We start from the raw sequence: 12,060 nt of genomic DNA, 5'->3' as shown, positions 1-12,060 counted from the left end.
TTTACATTTTTATTTTGCTTTTTACGGAGGGAAGTGCACTATTTCAAATAAATTGTATTACAGAAAACAAGAGTGTTCCCATATTTTACTAGTTTTACTTTAAGTCACCACAGCAGAGAAAGTCATAGAACTTTAGGGGAAATTTCATCCTTAACTTGCCTCATTATGCCATCCTGTATGTTAAGAGTTGCTGAGGTTAGTAATGAATTCCATGTAAGCTGTAATATTAGGGCACAGCTGGGTGGGCAAGAGTTGAGTTTCAGTCTTTGACTAAGAATTTCCTTGTTTTAGTAGTTTAATTTCAAAAGGTAATGCTGCTTTAAGGTTGTACAGTTTCTGTCATTTAGCCATACAATCTAATAGAAAAAAAGTAATTTTTACATGGAATCACCATATGCATAATAGGTAATGTCCATGTTATGTATATTAGCTAATGTCCATGTTATGTATATTAGCTATGAGTCACTTTACATATTTTGTCTGTTAATAAGAAAGGGCATGAGAGTTATGGTTTTCAATGCAGAATATTTAGCTGTACTTTTCAGTAGAGTAAGTCTGGTTATGTCCCTTTCAGTATTTCAAAAATTTCAGTCACAGCATCATAATGAAATTGTTTCTGTATTAAATATTTTCAAGCACAAGCATAGGAAGCTGGGTGAACATTCAAAACTAGCACTTCTTTCAGCAACTTGAAACTTTATTTTGGCTATTTTCCACTGAAAATTAATTTGTATTTCTGAATTTGCCTATTTCCTTCCTTTGGGAGGAAAGATATTTTTGGTTATCATTCCTACTTCAACTGTAGGGAGTGAGCGTAATGTATATTTTGTTGCAGTTTGCAAAATTTTTGGTGTTAAATCATTTTGATACAAAAAAAAAAATATATAATATGCTATGATGGGATTGATCTCACTTAGAATGCTAATGAATACTGAAAAGTATTGAACAACCCTCAAAAAATCCTCCCCCAAAGTCTACTTGCCAGAAAGCCGCAACATTTTTCCTGCCTTCTCAGAAGAAAAAGTGTTGTGTTATCACCATAGGGGACACAGAAAGCAAAGCTATGTTGAGAAAAGTATGTAGAAGTATTTGGCTCTTGCTATAGGAATTGTTGAAGAAAAAACTTACTTTTTTTGTTGTGTGATATAGATCTTAATTACATTTCCTAAACTGGAAGAGTTTTAGAACGATGCTTACAGCTTGTATTTCAGATATGGTACAGTGATGACCAGTAGTAATTATTCATTTGAAGCCTTCCTGTGGCTTATCAGATACATGTTTTAGCTTACAAAGCTGCATTAAGGTTTGCCTTTGTATATTTTTGAAGTAATAGAGAATACCATTACTTTTTAAAGGCAGCAAAATTGTTTCTCTAGACTTGTATCCTTGATATCATAACAATTTTAACTGCTGGCTGACATTTTCAGACTTAGATTTAAATTTTTTGAAGTCTCCAGTTTGCAGAGACTCAGTAATGAATTCATAGATCACAGTAATGTCACAGGACACAAGAATGGCTCTATGGAGTTAGACTAGAGATCCTCTAGTCCAGCAGAGAAAGGTCAAGGGAGGATATACATTTTTGTGATAGAAGTTAAGCTGAGATAAGAAACTGGAGAGTTTTTAAGCAGGCACATGTTACACACTGATATCAGCCAAACCACATTCTCATTTTTCCTTGGACTGTGACTGAAAAGTGAAGCCTTTATGTAATACAATCTAACATATGATTTCTTGTGAAATGTCTTCTAGTCATTAGTTTATATTCCTCCTCACTTTGTCTGTTGTTTCTCTATAAGCTGTTTAAAAGCAAACTCATAAGACTTCTATCAAAAACTAATGAAAACCAGACTTCTATTGATGAGGCCACGAGTGAATATCTGTATTTAAATTCATGAAAAATAGCCCTATCATCTCTAACAATACAGAAGTATTCTTAATGGTGCCATTTTCAATCATTTGTCCAGTTTAGATAAAGAGAAAAAAAATCTGTAGATTTTTGGTGGTTCTTTTTGCTTAGGAAATAGAGATTACGTGGAGTTTCAGAAATAGACTACCATCACTGTAAAAAAAAACCTGCAGGGTTTGCCAATGCTGGTTTATGCATGTTTTTTCATCATTGTTACTAAGTGCTTTATACACAAGAAGATGTAGACAAGAAAAACAAGCGTGTTTAAATTTGCCTATTGCTTTTACAGTGGTTGCTTTCTAGCCGATCTCATCTTTATGAGATCGTTAAGGTCATACATATTGCACCATCTTTAGCTGTCTCTTTATGATCATTGCTGTCATCTTAAGTTGTGCTCTGAAGTTGTTTCCAGGCAACCAAAGCTAAGTTTCAAGGACAAAATTGTACCTTCGAGGTATGCACAATGCTGGCAAAGAGGCCCGCAGAGCTGTCCCTGCTCTCACAGATCTTGTAGACAGGCTTTACAGACAGAACATTGGAACAATTTCTGATTGGTAATACAAATGTGTGCTGTTTACAGTTCCATAACTGAGAGGAAGGGCTGTACTGTGTGAGGAGCATGCTGGCCACCCATAGCTGCCAGTACTATTTGGGACCCGAGAAACACAAGAGCATAACAGGACTTGAAGGCTGGTAGCTGGAGACTGGAAACACTTGCTGTATATGTGCAGAAGGTGGAGTGGACACCAGCTTGGAGCCTCATTCCATAGTTTTACCTTGCCTTGAAATATGCAAGTGTTCTCAGTATTTTCATCCTTGAAATACAAGGGAATTTGCACAGCATCATAGCTATGAGTATGCATGATGTCCCTCTGAACAGTTTTTAGAGTGGAATGGAAAAATGGTAGTTTTCACTAAATTTGTTGTTGATGTTTTGAACTCCCCTTCCACACATATATTCATTGATGGAATTAGGTTATTAAAAATATTTATGGTTTGAACTTACTTTCTGCTGTATTTCTTTCTTGGAAGGCACTAAATTATTTGTATGTAACTGCTATGACTAGTTATTTTTATTATTCATTAGCAAAATGAATAATCTACCAGAGTAGATTTACATGAAATAGGTACATGGGTTAATTTTACCTGCTTACAGTCAAATTTAATTTTGCTAAATATTCTCTTCTAAACCTACATGTAAAGGAAAATTTCTTTCTAACATTATAGCTACTGTATATCAGTCCCTTGCACATAATGGAAAAATAACTGCAGGAGAAAAAAAGTAGCGTAGTTCTTCATTAGTAGCTGTCAAAATACAGCTTTCATTCCTAAACCACTTTATTACACTCTTGGTATATATAGTACTGCTTTATTTTTCCCCACTGATATTTTTTGATGGAATAATGTGTTTGATTATGAAAGCGACAAATAGAGGAAAGTAATCAATAGAAGGGACAGGGTGCACAGAAAAAATGAAGTTATTTTTCGGATTAGTGCACTTCTATCTGATCTAAAAATAAGACTCACATTCAGAGAACTGACCAAGAGGACCAATGAACTACCTATGCCATTTTGTCCTGTTTAGAATTTTGCTGTTTCTCTGTTTGATGATGCAGTGTATTTAGGGAAAATATTTTCAAAACGAAATTGTAAGCTCAGACTAAGCTGCACATGGGAAGTTCTCATCATCAAGGCTGAAAGAGTTTAGTCCAATAGTTTCATAAACATTTAAATAAATTGCTTTTAGCTAACCTAAAGGGAAGTGGCTACTGATGAAGATCTTACTGGATTCAAATTTTGATCAGAATAGCCAATATGGTCTATCTAAATTCTACAGTAATCTGTATCTAAATTCTAGTGTAAATTGCTAAATCTTATGTTGATCTACCTCTAACTTTTACTGTGAATGTACTCCTTATTCAAATGTAGGTAAGTGCTTGCTTCTTTCATGTCCACTGGTAATGTTTCCTCCTTTTGGCCTACTTATATTTCCTAGCAGTTTCTGAGATTTTTTTGTCACAGACAAAGTAGAAATTGCTGGATAACCAGTCAGATAGGGCGAGGATAGAAGGAATGGATCAGAATTGTGGTAAGGCAGAGGTCAGGTATGGAATAGACGAATTTATGAGTTGCAGTGTTTGATAAGCACTTTGATAAATGTGATAATTCATCTCTTTGTGTATCGTATTTTTTTTATTTGACCATCATACCGGGTAGTTGATGTTCTAACTCACATAAAATTCTCTGCAGAGAATTTTGAGTTTTCAGGGTATATTTGAGTTTATTTCCGTGATTATTATTCATTTCTTTCTTCTTCTTCAAAAAGACCATGTTTCTCCAAAATTTATAGAGGCAAATCAACTCAAAAGCATCATGAATTCCAAAAAAGTAGAATTAATTTAGATTAATTTTGAAATATTTTTTGGCAGTGCTTCTCTGCCATGGTTCTGGTTTATTACTTTTAAAGAAAATATGAACAGTATGAAAGTAGATAGTAAATTCTGTGAATAGGTGGAGCAAATCTATGTCTGCTATGGAAAATGATTGCAATAAGTTCTGATCTTTGTCAGTTGTCTATGCTAGTACTTTATTGGATTCTTACATGTTTTTTGCAGTTAAATAATCATCACAGCAATTCTATAATACTTTATATACGAACACCTACACTAGCAAAATTTATATGTTTGGCTTAAAATAATTAGTTGGGTTTTTTTTTAATTTTAATATTCGGTTCTTCAACAGCTCATATTATTTACTGTTAAAATATGTGACAGGATTATACTCTGAAATTAATTATTATCCTCTAAGTAACATTAGCAACTCAAAGAACTTCAGCCAAAAAAAGTTAAATAAATTATATTATCAAGGTCCATTTTGCCGTGCAAGTTTTTTGCATGAAATGTAAGCATCAGTAGATAGCACTAACTAGTAGCAACACCTGAATAAATGTTTAAGTTAGCAAATAAAGATCTTTTTAAATTACAATCCAGTTATTTTTCATTATAATCAGGTGAACTGTTAAATAGTGTATATTTATATAAAGCTCCAGACTATACATTTTGTGTCAGCTTATGTTGATAATGGTAACTACAGCTAAGAGTGTCTGGAATCATGGGAATTACTGAAAGTGCAAAGAAGCTATAAACATTGTTTTCAGTTTTCCAGCTGAATCTTTTATTTAAAAGTTGCTTTAAATTTAGCATTGCACAGATAATTAAATTTGCTTTGTTGTCATGCCACATAACTCTTCTTTTCTTTATAGCATCTAAACACCTCAGTACCTGGGATTATTTGTTTTGGTACTGCTTAAGTCCTGATCGTGAAGGAAAACATTAGGAGCTTTATTCAAAATAGAGTAGAACACATGATAAAATCCTAATAAGACATGTGAAGAGGAGGAAAATACAGCTAAGACTGCCACTAGTTGGCAAGCACTGCAACATGGTATAAAGCCTGTTTCTCTGAGTCAGTGTTTTTCTTTCCCTCTGAATTCTGTGGTTGAGGAACTAGTCAGCAGCACAGTATAAAGCCAGCAAGAAATTCTGGAATTTATGCATGAGGGTATGGCCTTCACAAACCCAGTGGCAAGAATTTGATGAGTCTAATCTGCTCCACATCACATTGTGGTTGTCCAACATAGCTGGGATTTAACTGCTTGCTATCTACTTGAACTTAGATATGAAAATGCAAGTTTCTTCCTTTTAGATCTTAAGATGACTAAAACAATTTCAGCATGAACTGGAAATCTTTCTGCAGCCCAGATCAGTAAATAAAAGGTGGAGGTAACATTGTGGTGAACTGATTTTAAGCACTAAATACCTAGATACTGTAGTGGCTGACATCCACAAAACTTTGATGAGACATTCAGCAAGCAGGAGCAAAAAATTTTGCATCTGATAGAAGGAGAAAAAGGACACACCATTTGCTTGCCTGCTTGTCATCCTATAAACATTCTGTGAGAAAAAACTACTTAGAGGACTTTTGCAATAGGAAGAGGGGCAGGAAAGCACCCTGTGGACTCAGAATTTTGTAATACTTGGAATGAAATACTGGCTATTATAAAACCAACAAGAACTGTAAGTTAGACATTGGAAACAGATACACGTATTTCTGTAGAGTCATTGCTCCACAATATGACATATCACTTGTTAAATGTTAAGTGGTTTGAAGAACTGATGAAAGGACTCAAGTATCTGCATGGTGGGATTTTAGGCCAAGCCCATTGAGAATTACTGATCAAGGACTGCTATAGCCTTAAATATTACTCTGTGTCACGCTGTCAAAATAAGAATGATTTAGATTTATTCATTTCACAAATAGGAGTTGTAGTGCTAATTAGTGTGGATAAGTTAAAATATTTTCATGGTTTTAGATCATGCAGTGTTTAAATGAATATATTGCCTTTTGAACCTACCCCAAAACCTCAAATGTTTCTGCGTGATTTAGACATTTTGAGATCCCAACCATGCATCTTCTGGAGTAAACAGGGAACACTGATATTCATTTCTTAAACAATATCAGGACACTTGTATCTAACAAAGAAACTGCAAAGGTAGTGTTGAGTCAAACGGGGTATAAAAAGCCAAGCCCTGTGGGTTGCTGCTACAAGCCAGAAAGGGAGATTGCAAGGTCCCCTGAGGTGTGGGAGCTGGAGGTAGGACCTAGGAGGAGAAGTTGAGAAGGCAGGCAGTAGGTGCCAGGGGCACATGGAAGATCCCAGGTAAGGAAGAGGTAACCTGGGGGGCCAAAGTGCCTTCCACAGCTCTGTGAGCAGTCCCTGGGTGGGTGTGCACAGTACCACAGCCTTTTGGCCAGAAAGCCGAGAATCAGGAAAGTAAGAGTGGAAGCAAGTTAGCCTCATGATCATTTTTAGAGTGATAAAGCTCTTGGTAAACAGATTGGTGTGTCTGATAACTTCTGGTGCTTGTTGTATGCTAGTAGTGAGTAGGAAGTTATTCATCTCAGTCCAGGAAAACTCTCTCTGCTCATGTGTCCATTCAGCATGTCTCTGAATGCTGCCTGCATGTTTTGCTTTTCAGACTTCAAAATAATAAAGCAGATCGGAAGTTAATGCTCTGATGGTATTTATAGGCAAAATATGGTTTTTTGTTCTAGAAAAGCTAATAACATACAAGGCAGACATCCAGGTTTCAAAAATGCCTGAAATTCAGTGTTTTATAATGCTTTTAGAAAGGAATGGATTTGAAGCAGAGAAACCCATTATGTATCCCCAGTTGTGTCCATTCCTCTAAACAGTCATTAAAAACAGGCCAGGTTGTTTTTTGAGGTGAATGCGTTCACTCTTCTATATTATTAAGATTTCTAATACAGCCAACTGCTGCCACTGCCTCCAGAAAAATAAACATTTTTTCAGCTCTTCCCTGAGCTTCTTGTAACAAGTGTTGGTGATCAATTAGCTAGTTCATTAAAAAGTTACACATGATTTTATTGAGGCAAGCAATTCTGAATCAAAGAACCTAATTCGCAGATCTCGGTTGAAGCACATAATTGGCACGTATTTTAGGATCACTGTTAAAGCTATAAAAAGATTTACTAGGGAAGGAACAGATCCAAAAACCCTAAAGGAACAAATATGGGGTGTGTGTGATGCAGTGTTACAAATGGACTTATTTAATACTAAGGTCTTATCTATATTAAGACAAAAAAACTGAAATAAATGTAAACCTCCTTCGGCTTACTTCTTTATCAAGAAATTCTCCTTCATTTGATACACATAAATTAAATATGGTATTATTACATTTCTTCTGCTACAATTTTTACTATTGCTATCAAATATGCATTTTTATTAAATCATTTAAATTTAGTTGAGAATTTGAAACAGTGTAACTAGAAAACAAGATTATGTAAGGTTTATTCACCATGCTGTTGAGTTCCACAGTGAGCTGGGGTTAAAGTCGCAGTTCTACAAACAGTTGTGCATGCACAACTTAGTGGGGAACCCTACACATGTGCAGGTAGGACGTGCTTTAGCATTTGCAGGGTGAAAGAGGGGGAAGGAGCATTATTCAGAGGATATTTTAGAAAGAGTGAAGTTTGTTCTGTGTTTACAAGTGGGACAGATTTTGGAAACTGAAGAAAAGGCTTCGGGTTAAGAAAGATTTTTTTTTTTACATACTTGGAAAAAGTTATTTACTAGTGAGTTTTTGCAAGGCTTCTTTAAACAAAAGATGATTACTTTTGTATTTTAACTAAGAAGTGTAAATAGTCAAGTCTTACATATATTAGGACCTGCATAGTATCTACTTTCTGTTGCAATTTTGATTACTTGATTGCCACAATGTAAAATCTTCTGTAGCTGATATTAGTGCTGGACTTTGTATGATGGCATTGAGGAATTTTCAACTATTAGCCTTCCCAAGGGTTCTTTTCAGACAAAATGTTATGCATCAGCTCTTATTTGAGTATAAGCCTATTGAATAGCATTCTCCTTTCTGCCAACTTGGCAGCAAGTTCTTGCGCTAATAAAAGAGGTTACCCCAGATAGAGATCCCAGATGTGCCTGAACTGCTTTTATTAGGACTATTGAGGGGTTGTGTTTCCTTCTAACTGTTTTCAAAAAAGGTTTGGGCTTGCCTCTATAATTGTCCAAAGAAATGTATTACATCACTGAAATTTTTTTCCTTAAATTAAATAAAATGCTAGATGTGTTACCACAAAATATAGCTTAAGAAATACTGATGTTCAAAACAGTGAACACCTTTTGCCACAATACAAAGCTCAATTTAATCGTACTGAATTCTGTTGAGAAACAGGAAAACTCTTGAGTTAAAAGTACCTTTGTTTGTTACATATTAATAAGATCCAATATGGTGATTAGAATAAGTAAAAATAGGTGTTTCTCAGAACAGCAACACACTGGTGGTATATGACATACTTGACTGTAACATCAGTTATTCCTTGAAAATTTGAAACACTATTTATTCTGTAGAATTATTATTGTGCTTGTTGATAAAGCCAATTTAGTGAATGTCCGATACAGAGCTGTTATAGACTAGAATAGCTAACATTAATATTCTATTTTTTTGAGTGCTATATAGTAATTAGAAGTTTAAAAAGAAATTTTATTGCTAAAAATACATTCAAAATTTCTCCATACTATTTTGTTGAATGTGTTTGCTGCAGTTTTAAAACTGCCAGAAACAGGAGAACCTATCTGAGATACTTAGTAAAATAAACTAGTTTGTTAAACTTACTTTTGCTATCCATAGATAATAACTAATAAGATGTTTACAATCTTAAATCACAATTTGATTTTCCTTTCAAGAACACATGCTTCCTGTTGAAATCTTTATTGTTGTCAAAATGTGAACTGAAAAACAAGGTTTTAATTAAAATAATCCATTGCTTGCTTTTATTGTTCATTTTATTGCTAGATTATGAAAAATGAATGGTTCTCTAATTTCTCTTTATGTCTCTAGTTGATTTTTATTATAATTGCATCAGATATAAAAAGAAAAAAAAACCTACGTAGTGGATTCATTTCTTAGTGAAACACATGGTACTATTCCATTTCAGATTTTAAAAAACAGGGTTTGACTCAAAACTCCCATTAGTTTCAATGAGCTTTGGATCAGACACAGGGTTAACAGCTTATTTTTCAAACAACTAGAAAGAGGTGTAAATGTCAAAGGTGATAGCTATACTGTGAGTTCCATAAACTACAAAAAAAGTTACTACTAAAGCTCTATTTTTCCTTAGTTTAACAGCTTCTATGAAAACAGTGTTAATAAGTATATCAGGAACAGTATATAATAATGAACCAGATACATAAAGAACCCTTTAAAACTCCTTTTATATAATAATTGGAAAGTTAAAAGTTACTTAAAATCCCTTACTTCTCATGCTGTGATGTAAATTGTATTTTTTTAGGTTCCAAATTCAAAGAGGGAAAACTGATCCGACCAGTTACAAGAGCCTTGGGGACTGTTTTAGGACAATTTTCCACCGAGAAGGGTAAGAGTATGTGTTTTTAAAATTGTCAATTTTATGTGACCTGTTTTAATTACCCATTTTCCAGACATTAGATCCTCTTTATATTCCGCTCTTTTGCAATTGCCAGAATTTGGCAAGAGTAGTCTTACATAATGAGCACAATTTGAAAAGTCTTTGCATTATTTACCCTCACAATACCAAATTTTGCTATTAGGACACGTTTAAAGACCAGAATGCACAGCTGTGTGGAAACACTGGGGCAAGCTCTGTTTCAGTACTGGGAGCAGGATACCCACATCTGCGTAGATCAGTATCTAGGCTCTGGTATCTTCTTGTCCTTGTTTTCTGAACTAGCCCAGACTGAGCTATTAGCAGTTCCGTTTCCAAGCTCTGATGAATTGACATTCCCAGTTAGTTGTGGTAGGTATTTCCAGGATCTGTGAGAGTAAAATTTCACAGCTTTCAGTTTGATGGACTAAATAAATGGATTTAAGGTCCTTAGTCACCTGAATTGTACTGGTTTCAGAAGGTACCATTGCTCCAAGCCTGAGCTCCAGCAGGGGACTTGGGATCTGATAAAGAGAGGCACTTAAATACACACTTAATTTTGTGAGCAGTCCAGGTAAACTCTATGAATGTAATTGGACTGGTCATGTTCTTAATGTTAAACCTGTTATCAACAGGAGCTATTTGGGACCTAGCCTTTAATCAAGGTAACTCTCATTAGTAACTGGCAGGTTTTCCATAAGAACTTCATTAATACAATAGCAACCCATTTTTGTCCATATATTCTTCAAAATGGAACTGTTCTTACATATAGTGACATAGATACCCCGTATGGAGACAGCATAGGTGCAGTGGGGCACAGGCTTCTCATGCCCACAAGCCAAACTGGAAAAACAGAGATGGAAGACTAATGCTGTGCATTATCAGTACAAGGCATTAAAAAGCTTAAAAGCTGAAAAGATTTCACAAAAATTACATTTGGTAGCTTCTGGGGTTTTCTGAAGGTATGTTACTTTTTATTGCCTCTTGAAAACAATGTTTTCTCAATAGGACAGCATTAATATTACAATCGTGTCAATTTGTTTTTAAATGCAGCGCTAATTTCATTATTTAAGTCACTGAGCATTAAAACTCTGTTTATCTTATCCAAACTCACTGGTATTTCTTGAGTTTCTGGTATTTATGAGTTGTTGTACTACTCATAAAATAAAATTAACAAAGGGTAGACATATCTGGAGCAGATATGAACCAAAAGACATCTTCCCAGTTAATTGATTATAGTGTCTTATTTTATTACCTATAAGATTATATTGTGTCACTGGATATTTGTGCTTAAAGAAAATAGTAGCAGGACACTGCAAACTTCAATGTACCATACAATACACAGTTCCCTTATTATTTTGGGGAGGGGAGAAAGGAAACAAATACTCTTTATTCCAACTGTTCTACATGTTGTACTTTTCAAATTCTTCTGAAAGACATAGCTATGACTTATTCTATGAGTTTAACTCCATTATTATTTTCACAGTGTTCAGACTATGTGCGCCCTAACATATAAACTGTTTGACTGTGGAGAAACAATGAAGATTGTGAGCTCAGTAGTGGTCTGTGAATGAACTTCAGAAAAGAAAGATGAAGATTTTTGGGTTGGGTTGGTTTGTTTTTTTTTTCTGTAGAAGTCTTATGCCTCAATACTGAACCCAAATCAGAATAATGTCTTATATTTATACCAAGGCATGACTAAGCAGAAAGATGGCTACATTAAATTTTTATACATTTAAATCACAGTTTAGCAGTGGATTGCACTACATTTCTGTCAGGCTAGAGCCTGAATACAGAATTTTACTTGCTTGTTGCAAAAGCAGTCAATGTCGGTCTAAACAAAAAGCAAATCTTATGAGTACCTATTTTTCTCCAGGAAGACACAGGAATAAGGGCACATTAAAGCAGTCATCAGCAGTAAGCACGAGGAAAAAGAAGAGACAAAGAATCTCAGATACAATATTATCCTATATTTTGGATAAAAACAAAGAAGAAATCCACTAATCCTGAAAAAAACTGTTTGAGTCCACAAGTCTTGCATTCCCATCTGCACAAGTTGTGCAGTTTCTGGAGCGTGGTGATTATGACACTTCTGAGGGAAGTGAGAGAGGTGACTGTGAAGTCTTTAAAGTGGAAACCTTGAATCCTGA

General features: G+C 34.8%; 1 protein-coding gene across 3 annotated transcripts in view; it reads left to right on the top strand.

Annotated features, from left to right (window-relative positions):
* The window catches only part of SLC25A21 (solute carrier family 25 member 21), a 252,672-nt gene that overhangs the window by 174,860 nt on the left and 65,752 nt on the right, over positions 1-12,060 (top strand). For 2 of the 3 annotated variants that reach the window (XM_069858464.1, XM_069858465.1), the window contains exon 3: positions 9,800-9,883. In XM_069858464.1, the coding sequence (XP_069714565.1) occupies positions 9,800-9,883 (84 nt within the window). Of the gene's footprint in view, positions 1-9,799; positions 9,884-12,060 lie in introns of those variants that run through there. The other variant, XM_069858466.1, reaches the window with a different exon arrangement.

The sequence above is a fragment of the Phaenicophaeus curvirostris genome, chromosome 5 (genome assembly GCF_032191515.1).
Source record: "Phaenicophaeus curvirostris isolate KB17595 chromosome 5, BPBGC_Pcur_1.0, whole genome shotgun sequence".
NCBI classification, from domain to species: Eukaryota; Metazoa; Chordata; class Aves; order Cuculiformes; family Cuculidae; genus Phaenicophaeus; species Phaenicophaeus curvirostris.
Note: the sequence above shows the minus strand (reverse complement) of the source record. Positions and strands in the feature narration are given on the sequence as shown.